Source organism: Daphnia pulex, chromosome 6 (assembly GCF_021134715.1).
Source record: "Daphnia pulex isolate KAP4 chromosome 6, ASM2113471v1".
NCBI classification, from domain to species: domain Eukaryota; kingdom Metazoa; phylum Arthropoda; class Branchiopoda; order Diplostraca; family Daphniidae; genus Daphnia; species Daphnia pulex.
In genome coordinates, this window is record NC_060022.1 from 1,613,700 (window position 1) to 1,634,199 (window position 20,500).

Sequence of the window (20,500 nt, forward strand, 5' to 3'; positions counted from 1 at the left end):
ACCCGCCCATCATCATTATTCAAATATTATTTTTTTCTTCTTCTTCTCAAAAGAAAAGAAAAAAGTAATAAACGTATATGTGTGTGTGCTGGCCTGTTCGATTCTTCGGCTTCGTCTATTATTTACAAGTTTTGACGTTGATGCGTCTCTTATCAGATTTAATTGTGATCGATTGTGTACTGTAATTGCGATTCGGACATGATTTTCTGCCCGGAGAAAATTGCGATGGAAACACGGAACCAAACCGAATTCCATCGAAATATAATTCAAAAAAAAAAAGGAAAACACCCAAATTGATGGGCTGATTTTATATTTGCTGCTGTTGGCTACTTCCATGTAGCAATGATGATGATGCATCGACCTGTAATGGCGATCTGAAAAACCTTAAAAAATAAAAGGGCGTCATCAGTTTCAAAATTCAAAAGGCCATAGGTGTCGCCAAGTCTATCCAAAAACCCATCCGCCCTATATCCATGTGTGCAGCTATCATATAAATAGCCCAAACAATTTAACGATCTCTTTCTCTCTCTTTTGTCGCGTTTGACGACGTCCTTTGTGAAAATTTATTGGCCACTCTTTTATTCTCCTTCTTCTATTGTTTCTTTCTTAAGGTTCTGCTTCTTTTGTTTTGCGACCATAAACAGAAAAAATAACCAACCGAATTGGACACGTGCCAATCTTCTTTTGCTGTTGTTGCTCTCTCAGTCGATATCTTTTTTTGGCTTTGATTCAAGGACTCTGCTCTGGTCGGCTATCGCACTCTACTTTGCATACATCAGACACACAATGCATTTCGCCTATCTCCTGTTCCATTTTTCTACAAATTTTCCGGTTAATTATTGATTAAAAAATAAACCAGAAAAGAAGTGCGTGATTATTTAAATGAAGAGCTATAGACGCAACGGCGGCTCGTTTTATTCAAATATAATTAGAGCCGAGTGTAGGTAATAATCAACAGCAGCCTTAAGTGCATGTACACTGGGCGGTATCTCCTTTATGTGTGTGTGTGTGTATACACTGAGCCTTTTAATCATGAAGACGTAATGGACTAATAACATGCGAAAATTCTTGGCTGATGAGCAAATCACGCCAAACAACAGCCAAATTGTTTACCGATGATGTAACGTGTACAAGTTGTTGTCCCTGTGTGTTGCGTCCATCATATCGCCATACATGGTCTTGGATTTTTGGGTGGAATTTCCACCTTTGGATCAGCACAGGTATATATATGTGCAATTGCGCCACCTTTATTTGTACATGAATCACATTTTGTCTTTTGCCAAAAAGTCGACAAAGAATAAATCTGTTACGTAATTTATTTATAGAGTATCATAGAAAAAAGAAGAATAGATGTTCAAAACCTGTGAGACTGGCTCGATTATTTATTCGGTGATAATCCATCACTTTAGGTCGGATTATTATTCTGTGTGATGATGTATTGATTATACAGTTTCCTCCTTTAAAACCATCTTCTTCTTTCTTCCATTAGGGGGAAATTCTTCCAATCTCCAAGGGTTGTTGATGCAATGCCCTCTGGCACATCTCGATATGGCGGTACTGTGTGAATACAGAGATTAGGTACTACACCATCTGATCTTAATCATCCGCTATGTAGTGTAACATCTTATGTGAATATAATTTCTGTAAAATTCTAGTTAAGTCTGTTCTACCGTTATAATTCCTCCATTTGATATAGAAATAATAACCATTTGATTGGATTCTTTTGGGGGCCACAATTACCTTTCAATCACCGGCAATGATCCATCAATAATCTATAAGAAACACGGGAGACTCGCCCCACAATGGGGAGGATTCTCATTCCACAACAATATAACAATGCACCAAGCTGTTATGTATAGCGTAGAAGAATATCAATTTTCTATTTGCTACTATTTTCACGGTTCGTTTAGTTCAAGAAGAATAGGTGGCTGGATTATACAAGTCTTTGTCTATTTGGCCGGAAACGAAACAGAAGGAGAACATTCGTTTTTTCGTCTCTAAGAATTCCAACGTCATTTCAGCGGGGCATTCCTTAATCATTTCTCGGAATAAAACAAGTCTAGAATTGAATTGAGGAAATGTATCATTTCGGCTTGACGTTGTGCATTTCGCCACAATGGGGAATAAACCGCACACACAATGACGCACGTTGCTTTGATATAAATTTAGTTCATCCATCGGTTGAGGCCGGGTGACGACGACATTTGAATGAGAAAATGAAAATCGCCCACAGGCGATTGAATCATTATTATAGCCGGGTGAACAAAAAAATAATAATCAAAAAATTCTTTCGCCGCTGTTGGTGGTGCTGTGCTGTGCTTTGATTATCATACGCGTTGCGTGTTTTGTCCGTCTATGAATTTAACATGACGTCATTTTCATTTGCGCTGGTTCCGGCTTCTCACATATATATTGTTTTTAAAAAAAGGGAGAGAGAAAGGATATTTTGCATCACGACCGGAAATTCGTCATGCAGGTTTAAAAATACCGTTTCGCGTAGTCTATGCGGGCGATCGGCCAAGAAAAAAGGAAAAACGAGAAATCGCCGGTTTCCCATTTCCCGGGAAATTCGAATATTCCCATTGTGACGTCATCATTTTGAGTGGGAAATATGACGAATATCCGCCCCAATCATTTTTCCGTAGAAAAATGACCTGTCGTCTATTCGTCGTAGAAAGTCAAATAGTTATTGGGATTACATCACCGATTGCCTTTTTGTTTCTTTCAGATCCTCCCCTTTAATCGCAGGAGCTGCTGCTGCTGCTGGTCCGTGTGCCAACTGTTGCTGTCGGCTTATACACAAGTGAACACACATATGCGCCGAGAGTCTATATGTGTAGTCGAATTTTCTACCTGGAAATATAATAAGGTAGCCAGCCCATCATATACCTGTTTCTTGTGCGAGTATGGTCGTTCCTTTTTGACTGGAGGCAGCCAGCCAGCCAGCCAGCAGCCAGCAGTGCATGACCATTTAAAGTCATAGACTCGTTTCTCTCCTTCGTCCTTGCTCCTTTCCAACGTCATCCTCTGGAAAAATAAAAAAGCTTCTCGTCTTCCATCCTTATAAGCCCAGCTCAATATCACCTGCCGTTGGTCTGCAGAGAAAAAAATCAGACGTGTGGCACCCATGGCTGTCCTTATGCCTTTCAGACAAATGACATCAGAATCAAACTTTTCAACAAAATGTTATTATTACTTGAATTTTGTTGTGGCTATGAATCTATACGGTTGAATTGTCTAATGTTACATGGGCCTGTGGGTGGTCCTTATCGCAGCTGTTATTCAATCGCCATATAACTATATAAGATATGTCAACAGACCAATTTCGCAATCACTTGTGGCTCGTGCGAGTGATTCGCCCAATGGTGACTCGTCAATTGGTTTGTTTTCATCGTCAAGAATTTCAAAAAAGAAATGCGCCATCGATCTGTCATTTTACATTTGACTCTCCTTTGAAAGTCACCAGAAGAAAAAAGAGTCGGTCAATTGTAAATGCAACTCACGTCCATACCTCTTCTACATTTCAAATGAAACATCCTTGTGAAGAATTAAACGTACAGACGAAACATTTTTGCCCCTCGTCTCAAAAATTTGTTTATTTTTTTATTTTATTTAATTTAAAAGAGAAAAAAAAATGCAACATTGAGGACCTTTTTCCTTCGGGCAGCCGAATAAGGCGATGGTTAGTGTTCTTTTTTTAAGAGATGCGGGCCCTGAGGGAGGATATCTTTCCTTACGAGTTATTTTTTTATTTTATTATTCTCCAAGGTTTTCTTTCATTCTCCTTCGTCTCTTCACGTTCGCCCGTTTCTCTTTTTTTTTCGTGTTACAACTAAACAAAAAGTCTTGAGTCGTGAATTCAAATGTTCCAGCCGTATTCCACATGGAACACCACCAGACTCCGCCTCCACCAAAGCGCTGCGAGGCATGCTGACCAAATAACAGCTGAGAGCGAATAGAACAAAAACGACTGTGGTCTGCTGGGTGGCGCTAGTAGCATGATGAAAAAGGTTCTCAGTTCAGTTGCAACCGCCGTCGTTGTCGGGTCGCCACTTTTCTCTCGCCTTAAATATTTCAATTGGCAAAAATAAATTTCTTTAAATTTTAAATTGACTTTATTGAACATTGGCAGAAAATTATCCAATTGGATAATTTTTTTAATTAAAAGAAATTTTGAATTAATAATTGTGCCACGTGTGAAAAATAGGATTACCAACTCAAGTGGGCCGGCCATTCCCAACGTGTTCAGTGTGTGTGCGTGTGTTTTTGTTGTCCTTGTGACATCAACTTCTTCTTTTGTTAAAGAAGAAAACTCTGCACACGAAACCCCCCCCCCCCCAAAAAAACAACAAATTTGGTGACTGCTGCTGCTGCTGGGTGGAGTGTGTGTGTGTGTAGGTTGTTGTTGTTGCTTGGGAGCAGATCGTTCCTGCCTAATATGGTCCTGTTCTCGGCTTGGTCCCTTTTACTTTGAAGCTCCACGCCAGAAAAGAACTTTTCTCGATCCACTTGAAGGAAATTGGCACACAATTCGAGTGACGTCATTCGTGTTCATCTCCTCCAGCCCTAGGAATATATCAGAAAGATGACGACGCCATTGATGGTTTTATCGCTTTTATTGGCGGTTGAAGTATTGGCGTTCAACGTGGACATCCCCAGCGCCTTGACGCATCGGGGACCCAGCGGATCCTATTTCGGATTCAGTGTCGACCTCCACAAGGATCGAGGACTCAACTGGTAAGCCCAATTTTTCATTTGGCACAAAATTATGACGTCATCCAGGTGGTGAAAACATTTCCAAGTGGTAACGGTACACGTCCAGTTCTCGATAGGCCGTGACCGGTTCAACTTTTGAACGAACGGGCAATTTGATAGGGAAGGAAAAACGTGTTGTTGTCGCCCACCCATAACGAATCAAAATAATTCCGTAAATGGTCGAATCGAACTTTCTGAACGCAATTTCTCGAATTGACCTAAAAGTGAGTGTGAAATCTGACGAGATGAAGAATGAGCAAACAGCCTCTCTTGCCACAGTCGTGTGTGCAACAGCAGAGCTATCTCTCTCATTCAACTCCGGCCATTCCGGCTCCTTCTTCTTCTTCCACTAGCGTTTTATAAATAACTTTTTCAGCCGCCCGTTCGAAATCTTTTTTCTTGTTGCAGCTGCACTTTGAGACGAGGCCAAAGTAAAGAAGAAAAAAGTGTAGAGATGTATAACGCCTCTTTCTTTTTTTCTTTCTCGGCTGCTTCGTGTTTTTCTTCTTTTAACAGCTTCCTCCTCCTCCGTTTCCCCCCCTCTCACGCAGTTGGAGCTGCACGGAATGCTGCACCGAGAGGAAACGAGACATTTTTTGTTGTTTCGGGTAAAGAAATCGGAAATATGAAGGGAAAAAGTTGTGGGGGCGGTGATTGAATTCCCAGGCGGCCCCAAAACAACAACAAGAAAACTTTGCTGTGATGACATGTCGCATCGGGACATTTTTTTTGAACTTTGTTCTTCTTTTGTCGCGTGAGTTTTGTGGGGCGTTGTCGAGGAAACTTTTTACACGTGCCGAGCGTTCTATTCCAGTCTTACGTATTTCACATCTTTCGGTTCGATTCAATTTGATTTTCAAAGGGTGCGTTTGCGCTCGATATATTTAGCCGTCTTGTTGCTTGTTGAAATAGTTATTGTTTTTTCCCCCCAGTTCCTCAACAGCTATTAGAGGCTGCAGTCGCTAGGTTTTATAGGTCTATATTTTTGAGAACTTGACAAGACCCGACGCCGTCTCGGCCAGTCAAAACACGAACTGTGCAGTTAAACTGGCAGCTAGTCTTAACGTGTTTGCACTCAACTTAAGCCAGGCCGAGCTTGTACATTTCAAATTCATTCAGCAGTTTCAAATTAAATTATACGACCTTTCTTGGCCGAAAATGAAAAATAACGACGGTCAGATGCAAATGAAAACGAACCCTCCCCTAGAAAAAAAAAAATGTTTTATTTTCTTTAGAGATGGGCGCTGTCCGTTTCTCATCTGCATTTCTCCCAACACGTCCAGATGTTTGTTGCCCATCTTGAAATATATTGCACACGTCTCCTCATCCGGAGGGTCACTCTACCAAAAGAATAAGGGGCCAGCAACTATTAAGGGCGACGACGAAAAATGACCCCTAGGACCATCCGAAAATCTGGTGACTGGGCAGGGCGCAAATGTCACTGGCCAGAGAGAGGGATGACATGTGGGCACCGGCACAGCATCACAGCCCCTGACCATTTAGAAATAACAAACCAATACGACACCACCGCCCGCGACTGTGTCTGAAATTGTTTGGTTTCTCCAATGTCCGGCGTAGTTATAATTCCTTTTTGTTTCGCCGGCCCCCAAAAAATTGAAGATTTCCATCGAAATGTTTTTCAGACATTTTGCCGTTTGTTTCCAGAAAAATTGAATGCGACTCGGTGATGTGGAATGCGACTTGTTAAATCTACTCTGTCGAAAGAATTGCCATTAGTAAAATATCCAAAACGAATGTCATTTCCAATTTTCAAATTGTTTCGTCGTCATTAAAAACAAACTTCCAGTCGACGTTTGCGCTAATTGAAAAATTCCTTTCTCAACTTTGGTCCTCGGACGTATATCGATCGACTTGCGAGTGATGAAACGATAAAATCCAGAATTTCGACATTCATTCAAGAATTGGGTTTATAGTGATAACAGTTCGGCTGAGCGAAAAAATCAAAGGAATTTTTGTCGACTTGAGCCCGGGTGGTCTATAATATTTCCCTTTTCAAATTGATTTCAGCCATATTTTCTTAAAAGAATGTTCAAACGAAACGAATCAAAATATAAATAAGGGAAAGAAAAGGGATGAATTGGAGAAGCGATATTTCATTGGGTTTGTTATTTTGTTTGTGTGCCGCGCTCGAGTGACTACAAGAAAAGAGCAAAAGGTCTGTGTGGTATTATAACGGGTAGACCCACCAAAAGGGAAAAACTTGTGAAAGACGGAGCTAGAGATATTCAGACGAGATACAAGAAAAAGACGTGAGGGTATTGGGTCTATCCGTTTTTCCTATGGGGATGGCGGACCACCGATAAGAAACATTCTCTCTCTCCTTTTTGACTTATTATTTATTCAAGTCCAGTTCCCAAATGGATGGAAACCAATGTTGTTGTTTTTACTACATGTTCGGCAATCATTTCCCCAGTTTTTTTTTTCAATTTAAGAAAAAATAAAATATTTCTCATGGAAATTTTTGTATTTTCTCTGAATACATTAATACTAAGGCGATATGAGAAAAACCCTTTCTCACACATTAACCCCATCAACTCTGTTATCTATTTAAAAACCCATAGGAAAAACCCTTTTTCTTTTTTTACAAACCCCCATTTTCCCACTGCGTCCCTGGTTTCTAACATTAAAAACTCGGTGGGATAGATACGACTAATGCACAGCGCGGTTGAGAGTTCATTTAAATTTCCCTCCACTTCTTCACCCCTACACTATCAGCAGGTGTTGCTACTGTTCCACACACACTCAAAGGTTAGACATTTGTAATTGCGACTAGAGTCTATTGAAGTTGAATTTAAGAGAAACTGGTTATTCCCGCGTACATTGTCGCCCGTGGATTATCTCCCGTCTTTTGTTTCATTGACTTTTTGGGGTTACACACACAATATGGTGGAGTATTTAGCATTGGAATTATGAAAAGTGTCGGGATTCGAGGAAATCTTTTTCGAGTTGATTATGCGCGGCACACGGGACGGACGGGACTGACTGGATGGAAATTTGCATGGGAGCTGACTCGTTTGGTTTTTCCGGCGACGGCCAAAAAACGCCAACGTGAATGTTCACCGTCAATTGATGAGAAAATGCACGCACACATCAGCCCAGCGGGGCGTTGTCCCTCGGTCCCGCACATTGTGTCTAAGCGTTCGATTTCATTTCTCATCACGCGCACAGCCCCGTCTCTGCGTTCCTTTCTCGGGAAAAAGGTGTGGCCCGCGGCTGGGCATCAGACAAGGAAAAACAATGACTTAAAAAGGACAATTCGATCGAAACTTTTACCAAGACCCGACAGTTTGAACGGCAAGGGCGTGAATAAACTGACAGAAAAATAAAACAATTCCAACTGATGACTTTGATAATTTTTCAGAAAAATCTCCCCTAAACTAATCAACGAAATATTAACTCATTAATAGTTTATTCACACGTGAGAAGAAAAAAAAAACTGGTTAGCGGCTCGGGAGAAATCCAATACGCGCACAATGTCATTTTAAAAATGATAAAAACGACCGTAAAAAGGTAATCGCTCGACTGATTGCAAGTTAAAGAAACAGGAAGAAGAATCAAACGAGATGATGCGGTAGCTAAAAAGAATGTAACCACAAAGTTAAAAAAGATGAATCAGCCGTGAAACGAGTCCCGCGTGAATGATTTCAGTCCCATCCCTGTGATTGTTCACGAAAGCCAAACGATCAAACACTGTGACAATCATTGCGCAATCCTCTAATCTCTCCCGTCGTAAATATCCGCAAAATTGCCCGTCCATTGTCCGCGTCTATTGTCCCTAGAGATTCAAAGGAAATGTTGGAAAACTACTAGAAAAATTTCGGCTGAATCACGAGAGAGTCTGTGAAGAAAAGAGATGAGTCGGCACACTTGGGGGATTTGATTCAGTAGATGATATGTTATTATCTCATGACTGTTGTGATGCATCACGGCATTGTCGTCTCTTTCTTCTCACCCAATTTCTTGGTGGTGGGATAATAAAAAAACAATTGACGTCATTTTGACACTTTGAACACGGGTCTCTTTGGCGTGGTCGATTCCAACTTTAAAAAGACTAAAGAATAAAAATTGTGTGTGTGGGAAAAAAAGGCGATGGAGGCGGAGCGCGACAAACGACTTGGCCGAGCCCGGCGCCGCCGCTGCCGCCGTTTTGTTTATTTGGTTATTTTCTCTCTCGTCTCGTCTCGCACCCACTTCCTTGGCTTTCCTATGATCATCATCTGCTTCTAATGAGTTCGGCTCCTCTTTTTCGTGTGGTTTTCTTCTTCGGGAAATGGTTGATGATGAGACCCCATTTTTCTAGCTATTGTTATTATTATTATTAGACGTGATGTGGATGTGGAAAATTGGAATGGGACGGACAGATCAAGACGAACGTGGGAATTCATCCAGACCGGCTCGATTTTTTTCTTATATCAAAGTCGAGAGTTATACACAAGCCAAATAGCAGGTGAAACCCCCTTTAGTTGCACATTTCAGTTTGGGCGGGCATATCGCCAGTTATTTTACAAAAAACCTCATTTATTTTCCAAGCTTTTTTCACTCACGTCAGAGCTGCGGTGATTCATCACCGCCAGCATTTCCCTATTCATTCATCTCTCTCACTTTTCTTTGTCCCGTTATAGACTTGTTTTTTTTCTTTTCTTTCTTTTGTTGTTGTTGTTGTTCACGAAGTACGTGCCTGTGTGCCGTATGGCCATGTTGCTCCGGTATAATCACGTCGTGAAAGCAGATAGCCCCCACATACCACGCCCAGACTCACTCTTCTTTTTTCAAAGGAATTTTATTCTCCATATAAAAGATAACTGCAACATCGATATGATGGAGTTTCTTGCTCACGTATGGAGAAAAAAGATTTCATCTGGCCTTATTCGGTGGTTATGTCTCTTTCACATCAGAGATTGGCCCAGTCCTTGTTATTATATCAAAAACGATAACAACACAAAACCAAAATTATAAATTCAAAATGTCGAGGTTTTTTTTATCGTCCGTGTTGTCTTGGGATGACGCGTGTCGTGTCGGAATTTTTCCAACTTTCTGTCGTCCATTTGAGACCAGATGATGTTCCGACATGATTATGCAAATGTTGTACACGTCACTCGGACCTGTGGCGCTTGGAAATGGTCCGCAATTTTTAGAAGAAACAAAATGTGGAAATGGAAAAATTCCTTGGACGTCAAATTTATTTCACTGGGACGACTTGTGAGTGCCTTCCGCACTCCAACGGCACACGCTCGGGAGATTTCGATCACGAAAAAAAAACGGGAAAATTTGTTTCCAAGAAATCTCTCCCCCGGTGTTTTGTTAATGTTCAGTTCCTTGGGGGCTATAGGTGGAGATCTCCTTCCGATCGGCTAGTCAGATATAACGAGACTCTTGTTCTTCTTCCCTCCTCTACAAAAGTGTCAAGAGAGAAGAAACTGATGTACAACATCAAAAGGGGCGTTGTATTCCAGCTGCTGGACCCTTTTTGATTGGGGGGAGATTCGATTGGCCGCACTGATTTACAATCAATTCCCCGTTTGTTTTCTATCAACACTTTGGACTCTTTTCTTCCATCTCGTTGGATCACGTCCCTCTGAATTCCTTGTTAGTTTGAAGATATCATCGTCAAGTCTTTCCTGTTCACGTCACTTTTCTTGCACGAGTCTCTCCAACTTGGCATACCGAAACACCTGCTGAGACTCGATTGACTTCTTGATCAACCCCAAAAGTTGTTTGTATATACCTTGTTTCAGTTTGGATTTTTTGGGGGTTTTTGACACTGCGTTATTCCACTCCATACGGGGGAAATAAAGCAAACGACATTCCTTCTTATTAGTTTAGAGAGAAACTGGTAAGACATCATTCAAAAAAAGTTGACATCAGGGACGTTGATATTGGACTCGTCGAGATATTATATAGAAGACTTGTTTACATTAGCCGCTTTCTTTCTGATAGGAGAGACTCGATTGAACTGTACACGTCGTGCTGGCGGCTCTTTCATGTCCCACTCACGACTATGTGTCTCTGCTTACACAACTATATGAATTTTATTTGAATCCACCCGTCTGGGGCTATTGCTATAAGGCCTTATCTGTGGATTTGTTATAACATGGTACACGGTTAAAGGCAATCCCCTGTAAAAACTTGTAGACCCCCCAATGATTTTTCGTTTATTCAAATTTGGTTGTCTTCCGTCGCCGCCATCTATGGATTTGTGTGTGTCTCTCGTTAGTCCGGAGCAATTCCGACAGAGTTCTCGTCGGGGAAAAAATGTACGAACACAGCGGTCGAATTATTGATCGTATATTGCCATATATTTTGACTGTTGGCCGGCATAAATAGCCGGACCGCTTCTCCTTTTTTTTCTTATTAGACGAGTTTGAAGTCCTTTTGTTTTCTCTTTTTTTGGGCCTCATCCAAATGATTAGCCTGTTGATGCGACCGGCACGTCTCAATTCGATCCTCGGCAGATGGCAGTCAAGATGCCACAATCTGAACGGGAAATAAGAACAATAGAATTCAAAATTCTGGTTTTTAACGATGGCAGCGTATAACAATGCCTGGCCATTTCTCAGCTCTTTTCTTGCCCAGTGTATTGACAGTTGAGTTTCGTCTGCGATTGTGATCGACACTGGACGTACAGTATAACAAGGTTCTGCAGTCAGAAAAAAAAGGGAGTTGGCCCACTAAAGGATTGCGTTTGAGAGCAGCAGCCCTTAATTGGGGGGCTCCAGTTCTGAACGATGCTATAAATATAACACACCAAAGAGCTCGCACGCTGCTGCTGCTGCTGGTAATCACGAAAATGGCCGATGTGAAATGAATGGGACCCCGCCGTCCAAATAGGGACACGACGAGTCGGACGTCATTTGCTCTCGTCTAAATTTATTTCTAAAAGAAAACGACTGGGCGTCAAAGTTATTAGCTCATCAATTCGACTTTTCGGTATTATATTCTACCTCCACCCCTGACCGCAGAGCTCCCACACACACAAGCAGCAACTTCACACAGCCGCTGTGAGGGATTAGCTTCCGGCCATATGCACTCGAAGAATGTTATGACAGCTCTTACGTCAGAATGAGTTTTGAAGAGGGTAGTGTCAGTGGTTTTTCTTCTTCTTTCCATATTCTCGAGTGGTTGGTTGGCCCCCCCCCCCCCCAGGGGGGCCAACTTCTGTGGTTTCTCTCGCACCTCTTCTTCTATCTGATTGTCTGTCACAGGTGATGCAACTGACGTTGTTGTCTAGAGACTATCGAATTTTCTTGGTCGGGCACTTGGAAATGTTGTCGTTTCCGTCATTTCCCAACGGACAGTTTAAACTTCCCGCGTCCCTGGTTGAAATTCGCTTGCGGAAGAAGAAACGCCCAATTTGTTTATTTGCCTTTAAAGTAATGAAATATTGATTCATTTCTCTTTGCAGGTTGTTGGTTGGAGCTCCGACAGCGCAGACGGAACAGCCGGGCGTCACCCGAGGTGGATCCGTTTTCCGTTGCAGCACAGAAATCCCCGACCAGTGCCAATCGATTCCATTCGACGTCACAGGTAAAACAAAAAAATCATTGCGTAAATACGAATAATCAATTTGAAATTTTAAAAAACATAAACAGGAAACAATAACGCGTCGGGACAACAAATCGACCAGAAATCGGACCAGTGGTTTGGCGCTACCGTCCGCAGTGCCGGACCAAACGGACCAGTTCTGGTCAGTTTAGAAAATTCAATCGTTCATTTTTGGTTATTATTTCAGTTTCAAAATGTTTTGGTTTTCTCTTATAAAGGCCTGCGCTCCCCGTTACGTCTGGTTCTCCAACAATTACAAGCGCCGTGAACCAGTTGGCACTTGCTTCGTCGCCCGTGAATCATTTCGGGAATTCTCCGAATATTCGCCATGCAGGACCTGTGAGTTTCTTTTCTTTCTTTTCTTTGCCACTCTTTAATTGAAATGAAATTCATTTGTTCTTTTTTTCATTTCTGTAGCCAATTGGGGATACCATCGTCAGGGTTCGTGTCAAGCCGGACTGGGAGCCACTATCACACCGGTACGACGACTTCCATATCTTTTTCGACAAATATTTTGAGAGAAAAGAAAAAAGAAATTATTAATAGGAAAAAATTGCTTATCTCATCCATCTCCTCCCGACTCCGGTTAGGGTTTGGTCTCTTAAAAGAAACTTTCTTTTTTTATTTTCCATCCGCCCAAGAAAAGGCGTTTGTTTGTCAAGCCACACACACAAAAGCCGATTGAAGTCTAAAGAATTTGATTGATTCCCCCTTATTGTATACAAGAGTTTAAGTATTTTTGTTTGTTCGTGCGTTTGCATCTGAAAGAATTTTTCTGGTGGGAAATGGTGGTTCAAGTCGTCCTTTATATCATCGCTACATGTTGATGTGTCTGTTCCGTTTGGCCGCCGTCGTTTTCTACGTGGCGATGACAGATGTTTCCATTTATTTATCGTGTTTTTTCGTTCGTTCGTTTTTTCCTAGGATGGGCTTCGAGTGTTTATCGGCGCCGTTGGCAGTTGGTACTGGCAGGGTAAGTTCATCCGACTACTTTTTTTTTCCCTACGAGTTTTGATTAGAAATCCAACAGGTTTTACATTCTTTCCCCCAGTTATTATTTTAGGCGCAAGTATTATCTTTAGTTTGAGAGACTCTCTTTTTTTTTATCCGAGTAGTTAAGTTGAAATACATCCTGTACCGTTTTGCGGAAGGCAGAAATTTTAGGGCGAATGTCCGGTTTCTGTTTGCATTGTGTCAATACCAAACACGGATGATGACCCCCCTAATAAGAGCTCGTCATGTTTTCTAATTGACAACGTTTTATTATCATTATGCCAATATTTCACAGCCCTTTAGCTTTGCCAAATGCTCCGGACTGTTTGAATTGCAACTTCCCCCCTTTCGTACAAGTCAAATATTTTTCTAGATCTTTTGTTGTACATATTGTACAAACATTTCGTGTTCTACTTTTCACCCCTATTTGATGACGCCGGATGTGTCACGCTCAAACTTCACCTGAAATGTTCATCCTCCCACCTCTCATCCCTCCTTGATTCCTCCACAATTTCCCACCGACCCCTCCTGAATCAAAAGAAGAGATTGCTGTGACTTGCGACCCTCCCTTGAAATATTTAATTCAAATTAAACCCCTTTTGGATGTTTTGTGCACTTATAAAAAAGAAAAAGAGAGTAAAAAAACATAAATATCACCTCACTTGACTGTCGGTTGTGTTATCACCATATCATCCACCCCCACAGGTCAGCTGTATTCGATCAATACCACAAATCCGGCCGTCAGATCGCCTGTCTTTCGGACGTTTGTCACAGGTAAAAACAAAAATGACAAAACTCCCGCAACAACAAAAAAACACCCTCGACCATCAAAAACATAACAACAACATCAAAACAAACATGACTCTTTAACACACAACAACAACAACAAACAACAAAGCCTTACAAATAATGGCGCTTCACATTATTTTAGCTGGGATTCCTTTTTTAAATTTAAAACAATTCTTTTTAAAAATGGTGGTGCCCTCGCTCTGGTTGACGTTTGCCCTAACCATCCATCCCTCGTTCCCTCCCAAAATGTTTTTTGGTCATCCAACCAACCCAATTCCGTCCATATCCTCCCCAATAATGGTGTCGGCTGCGATGGAAGGTGTTCGCTTAATAATGTTTTATTTGTGCGCTTTTTTAAAATTAAATAACTGGTTGATTTAACATTTTAAGTGAAATACTTGTGAGTATTTTAAAATGAAATTCCCTTTCCTGGTTTTTTCCTCCCTTTACCTTCCGCCTTTTGGGGTATATATGGTATATCTGTCGGTACAGTATCATTTAATTGCTTAATTTACGCTTCAGCTTGAAACAAAACAAACAATTTAATAGTTTAAATTTAAAATACATTTTATTTGCTTGGTCTAGTAGCTACAGTAGAACATGATACCTGTTCTCTACTGTAGCGATGGGAAGTGCAGCCAAATTAATCCACTTAGATATTTTTTAAGTGTTACTAAATCATTACTCAGTTTTGAATGTGAATTTTACCATAGTTTAATTGGACGTAATTTATTTATTCTGCAAACATTTGGGATGGTAGCTTATAATATCTCACCTGATAATCCTCATAATTGTCATCCCTGGTGTCTCTCTCTCTCCACATCCTCTGGCTCTCTCTCTCATCTCTCTCTCTCTTTCTATCTCTGGCAATATTTGAATTATGATTACTGGCTTATTGATTCCTATTCGCTGTTGGTTTTACCGCCTTTATTTTATCTTTTTCAAATAATAATTTTTGGGTTGGTTATTTGAGGTGTTAGATCGTCTTTTTGCAGGACTTTTTAAAATTCACATTCCCCACCAATTTCATTTGAAACGTCAATTAATCTTCATTCAATTTTCCAGGTCAACTCTTCTCCCAGGGCCTTTTCTCACGACTGGACGTCCTCTCCACCACTGAAGGATCTGCTGCCGAGGACGACAGTTACCTCGGCTATTCCTCGGCAGTTGGCGATTTAGATGATGACGGCCGATCAGACGTGGCCGTCGGAATGCCCCGCGGTGCCAATCTCACTGGAAAGGTAAAATAACCACCCCGTCAACAATTTTTTTATTTCCAGTGAATTGACCCTTGAATTTGCATTTTTTATTCATTTTAGGTCGTGTTGTTGACTTCGAATTTGACCAACATTGTCAACATCACTGGCCAGCAATTGGGCGCTTATTTCGGTTATTGCGTGACCGTGACGGACGTCAACAACGACGGACTCCAGGACGTGATTGTCGGCGCCCCGCTCTATTCGAATTACGCCAACACGGAGGGGAAATACGAGATGGGTCGAGTTCACGTCTATTACCAGAGCGCCCGGCTCCGCCAATCGTTCCGTCGCAGCGACGTCCTCGACGGCGGCGAAGTCTCCAAGGCTCGATTCGGCTTGGCCGTTTCAGCCCTGGGCGACATCAACCTGGACGGATTCAACGACATCGCCGTCGGGGCCCCTTACGATGGACCCAGCGAGAAAGGAGCCGTTTACATTTACCACGGATCCAGCAAAGGCATCCGCACCAAAGCCTCGCAGGTCATTTACGCCGAGGAAGTCTCGTCGGAATTGAGCACCTTCGGGTTCTCACTGGCCGGCGGAATGGACGTGGACGGCAACGAGTACCCGGACGTTTTGGTCGGCGCTTACGATTCCGACCGGATCGTCTACCTCCGCTCCCGCCCCGTCGTCTACCTCAACACGGTCGACATCAACTACGACGTCGAGTCGAAACAGATCGACCTGGAGAACAAAAACTGTTCCCTTTTCGACGGAACAGCCGTCGCCTGCGTCCCTTTGACGCTCTGCTTCGAGTACAGCGGACGGGGAGTCAACAACCGGGAGGAAGTGATGGTCCAGCTCATCTTGGACTCTAAAAGCCCCAAAAATCCTCGGTTGCACTTCCTATCAGAGGAGAACAAGTCGTCGTTGAACGAAACTTACCAACTGGCCAAAGGCCAGCGAGCCTGCCGGACGTACACGGTTTACGTCCGGCCGTTGATCCGCGACAAATTGACGCCCATCGAGTCTGAGGTCCGTTACAGTTTGAGGGAAGTGACGGACACCAGGAGAGGCGGAGCAGTTCAAGCCGGACGATCAAGAAGATCTTTGCCTCCTGTTCTCGGTGCGGAAGCGCCGTCCAAAACGGACGTCATCGTCATCCAGAAGAACTGCGGACCGGACAACATTTGTGTGCCGGACATGCAGGTCACTTACAAGGCCAATATGGATAAGTACATTTTCGGATCGGATAAGAAATTGGAGATTGAAGTGTCGGTGCTGAACGCGGCCGAAGACGCTTTCGAGGCCGCCGTTTATTTGACGCTGCCGGAAGAAGTGAAATTCGTCCGAGTCGATCGCGTCGACGACAAGGAAGGCGGGCCGGCCGTTTTGTGCTCTTCGCCTTCGACGGATGAGTTGGGTCAACCCGTTTTGCGCTGTGAAATCGGCAACCCGTTGGCCGCCTTCCGCACTTCCGTTTTCACCATCGTCCTCCAGCCCAGCGCCAGGTTGGCCCGTGAGAACGCTGCTGCAGCCATCGCTGCCGGACTCAAAGCCAAATCGTCTCTCGATTTCGTCCTGGAAGTCAACAGCACCAATCCGGAAGATGCCAGTCAAATGTTTGATAATCGAGCCGAGATTTCATTGCCCATCCGAGTCGAAACTGATCTGTCCATCAGAGGGTATAGTTTTGAATTAGTTTGACATTAAATTGCCCCTTTTTGATTCATTCATTTTTGTGTTTTATTACAGAATTTCTGATCCGGAAGTGGTTCGTTTCAACTTGTCCTCATTTGTCAGCTCTACGGTTCAAGTCAAGAGCCACGAAAATCAAGTCGGACCCCAAGTGCTTCACATTTACGAGCTGGGCAATCGTGGCCCATCAGACATCCTCAAGGCTGACGTCTACATCCTCTGGCCCACCAAAACGCTTTCAGGCAAAGATTTGCTCTACCTGGTGGACCGTCCCTTTGTCGACGGACCCGCCAATTGCCAACTGATGGAGCAGTTCAATCCATTGGCTCTCAAACTGGAAAGCGAAAGGCTCAGCAGCTCGTCATCCAGCGCAAGTTTCAGCGGCCAAAGAAGCGCCTCCTCGGCGTCGTCTGGTAGCAGTTCATCATCATCTTCCTATTCGTCCAGCAGCTCATCCGGCAGCTCATCATCCGGCGGAAGTGGCGCCAGTAAATCAAGCAAAACAACTTATTCCTCCAGCAGTTCTTCCGGTGGTGGTGGCGGTGCCAATGCCATTTCGTCCTCGTCGTCATCCTCAACGACATCTGTCGACGGGAAACCCAAAACAACTTCGACTTCCTCTTCCTCCTGGAACCGGACGTCGACGGTAACCCGTTACAATCCCGACGGCACTGTCCAGTCCAGCGTGACCAGCCAAAACAGCGGAGTCGGAGCTCCTGGACAAGTGATCCCTGGCCAAATCTTTGACGAAGAAGAGGATTACGATTACGACGAAGAACTGGACCAACAGTCGACCCAGGGACGGAGGAGAAGACGCCAGGCACCGATGAACTTCCAGCACGGAAGGAACACGAAAAATCGCGTTCGCAGTCGTCGCCAAAGCCAGTCGAAGGATCTGGACAGGGAATTGAACTGCGGAGCGACTCAGTGCACCGTCATCAAGTGCTCGGCTGGTCCCATCACTTCCAACAACAACGTCGTGTTCAAATTGCGCGCCAGAATTTGGGCTCAAACCATTTCAGAGGTAAAAATTTCTGATTAAATTGTTAAGTTGGAATTCGGTTTATAGTTGAATGAATATTGATTGATTGCAGATTGACTGGGAGGATTTGGTGATTTCATCAAAGATGGTGGTGGATATCAACGAACTTCCGTACGGTGTCGATCCTGGCTACCTTCCTCTACGCTCTGCTACGGTGACGACTACGCTGGATCAACTGGATCGGGAACGAGAAGCTAAAGCTATCCCCTGGTGGATCATTGTTCTGGCAGCCGTGGCCGGAGTATTGCTTCTTCTACTCCTCATCTTTGTCCTTTGGAAGGTAAAATTTAAACTTTTTTTTTTCTTTTTTTTTCAAAATTCTTTTTGTTTAGTTTTATTTTTTTTTAAATCTTTATTTAAAGTTAAATTAAAATTGGGTTGAGTAGTCATTGTAGAAGAAAAGAACGCTTAGTCTGTTGAGAACTAAAAAATAATTTTAAAAAAGTTGTTTGACCACGACGTGATTCGAACACGCAACCTTCTGATCTGGAGTCAGACGCGCTACCATTGCGCCACGCAGTCATATCTTTTAAAGATTTTAAAGTCTCCCAAACCGGCTGATAAGACTAGACTTAGAAACCTTGTTGTGACCGTATAAAATAGTTCCCCCTCTATTTTTTAAATATCATTCTACATTACCCCTATCTTTTCTTTTAATGTTACAGTTGGGCTTCTTCGAACGGAGTCGACCGGATAAGGACGAATGCGAGCAGGAGCCGCTCAAGTCGGAGAACGGCCATTTACAGAGGGACGAAGCCCTTTAAATAAACTCGTTTCAACTTTTGGAACTTACTTCGAGTCTGCCAGAGATGCCGTTATCCAGCCGAATCAACACACAATAGGACTCTACATGTGTACAGTATGTATTTAGACTGGGCTTTATATAGGGCCACGTTATTAATCTTCCTTGAAAAAAGAAGTAATGGACAACAAAAACTCTTCTGACTTTATTTCTATTCTTCCCCCCCCCTCTATCCATTGTTCACATGATATGACCTTTTGTTTCTGTTGTTGCGATGCGTATTGTTGTTGAGAGACGACAGTAAATAGTAGCTCGTCATGTATATTATTGACGCTACTCTATACTTGTTACGTCGAATTTGAATTGTACTTTAGAAATCTAATGAATTTTTTTTTAATCACCATCGATCATCGGCTAGCTTATACCAATTAAAAGATTACATTTGTGGTGGTGCCCTGCGTTTAAAATGGATGCTATTACGATGACTAACGAAATGAATGAAACCATCAGCAATTTATACAAGCACAAATGTGTTGGGGGCCTCTTTAGCTTATGATTTGGTGCTCAACAGATTGACGAACAAAACCCCTTTTTTATACAGAGAGATTTTTTTTAAATAAGAGAGGTCCCCCTCCCTTTAGTTAAATTGGGCGGCTATTCATTTATTTTTGTCGGTCAGCATCCCGCTGTGAATCGCCTTTTCAATTCATTTTTGTAATAATTTTCTTCGAGTGAGTTTTTATTTTCAACAAAAAACCAAAATGTGTGCGTCCTGCTCTAATGTTTCCATTATATTTCGATCGTCTCCATATTGATTCAACTCCATCGTTCATAATTAATACTCCCCAATCGCCTTGTTGGTCGTGTTTCATCTGCCTTCGCCTGCCAAGAAAAAATTGCGTTTCGTCGTCCAATTTTGCTGCTTATTTTTGGATTGAGTTATTATTTTTTTGATTCGTGTTGACTGGCTGTGTCGTACCTCAACGGTCCATGTTCTCACTTTTATTGCCCATCTCCGACGATATCTGAAAAGCCAGGCCTTTTGACTTTGATAACATTAATCCGAATAATGAATTAATCTCCCTTGACGATCTTCGTTAAAGATGTCCAACAGCCAATTGTACAAAAGGGAAAACTGTGGGTTTGTTTTTAAAAAGACGAGTGTTGATTGACTTTTATAACTAAATTGAGCCATGAACTTTGTTTAGAGACCAGCGGTCGTGTTGACTTAAAATATTTGAGCTAGCCTTTTTTTTATGATTAACAAATGGGACAGTTTGATTGATTTTCTTTATTGAATTCCCCTTTCAATGAATTATTAATATATTGCCGCGTGACAATCCTGTTTAACGACCCTCCAATTGTGCGACCGTCTACGGTGTGACGATGGATGGGTCTCGATGCGAGTGCTGTTTGTGTGTCTGTGACTTTGTTGAAAAAAATATCACGATAATATTCTAATTTTAATTAATCAGTGTCATTTCTATATATATAATAATAATTTTCGCTCGACTCTACTGATGATATCTGCTGCTGGCTGTAAATGTAATTTTCTTCTTATTTTTTATTTTTATTTTTGGTCGACATGTCATCACAGAGAACAATAAAAACTAACTAGTCCTCGTGAATTTAATCTCGTCTGACCTTGATTGATATGCTCTTCTTCTTTTTAGGTCTTATCTAGACTGGCCGTTTTGAAAGAAATGTCGAATTGTTTCT

General features: G+C 42.4%; 1 protein-coding gene, 1 long non-coding RNA gene and 1 other non-coding gene across 4 annotated transcripts; 2 read left to right on the plus strand and 1 right to left on the minus strand.

Annotated features, from left to right (window-relative positions):
• The first annotated feature begins 95 nt into the window (after positions 1 to 95).
• LOC124196126 lies at positions 96 to 1,878 on the plus strand. The gene is made up of 3 exons (XR_006875595.1): positions 96 to 1,220; positions 1,326 to 1,409; positions 1,490 to 1,878. It is a non-coding gene; the product is annotated as an uncharacterized LOC124196126 (long non-coding RNA).
• A 2,095-nt stretch (positions 1,879 to 3,973) lies between these two features.
• On the plus strand, positions 3,974 to 20,409 carry LOC124196315 (integrin alpha-PS2-like). Of its 2 annotated transcripts, XM_046591265.1 has the most exons (12): positions 3,974 to 4,737; positions 12,179 to 12,300; positions 12,366 to 12,460; positions 12,537 to 12,657; positions 12,736 to 12,797; positions 13,243 to 13,291; positions 14,017 to 14,085; positions 15,166 to 15,341; positions 15,420 to 16,984; positions 17,055 to 18,021; positions 18,092 to 18,319; positions 18,705 to 20,409. In XM_046591265.1, the coding sequence occupies exons 1-12, from the start codon at positions 4,586 to 4,588 to the stop codon at positions 18,801 to 18,803; spliced, it is 3,705 nt and encodes a 1,234-aa protein (XP_046447221.1). In that variant the 5' UTR covers positions 3,974 to 4,585; the 3' UTR covers positions 18,804 to 20,409. The 2 variants fall into 2 exon arrangements, with proteins under 2 accessions (XP_046447221.1, XP_046447222.1); XM_046591266.1 differs by lacking the exon at positions 14,017 to 14,085 and having other exon boundaries at positions 4,009 to 4,737.
• On the minus strand, positions 18,490 to 18,561 carry Trnaw-cca. Its single transcript has one exon. It is a non-coding gene; the product is annotated as a tRNA-Trp (tRNA).
• Positions 20,410 to 20,500: the final 91 nt, after the last annotated feature.

Coding starts and splice junctions, on each gene's coding strand:
- LOC124196315 (XM_046591265.1), top strand. CDS start 4,586: ATGACGACGCCATTGATGGTTTTATCGCTTTTATTGGCGGTTGAAGTA. Junction 12,658..12,735: donor ATATTCGCCATGCAGGACCT/GTGAGTTTCTTT, acceptor TCATTTCTGTAG/CCAATTGGGGATACCATCGT. Junction 18,022..18,091: donor GGGCTCAAACCATTTCAGAG/GTAAAAATTTCT, acceptor GATTGATTGCAG/ATTGACTGGGAGGATTTGGT.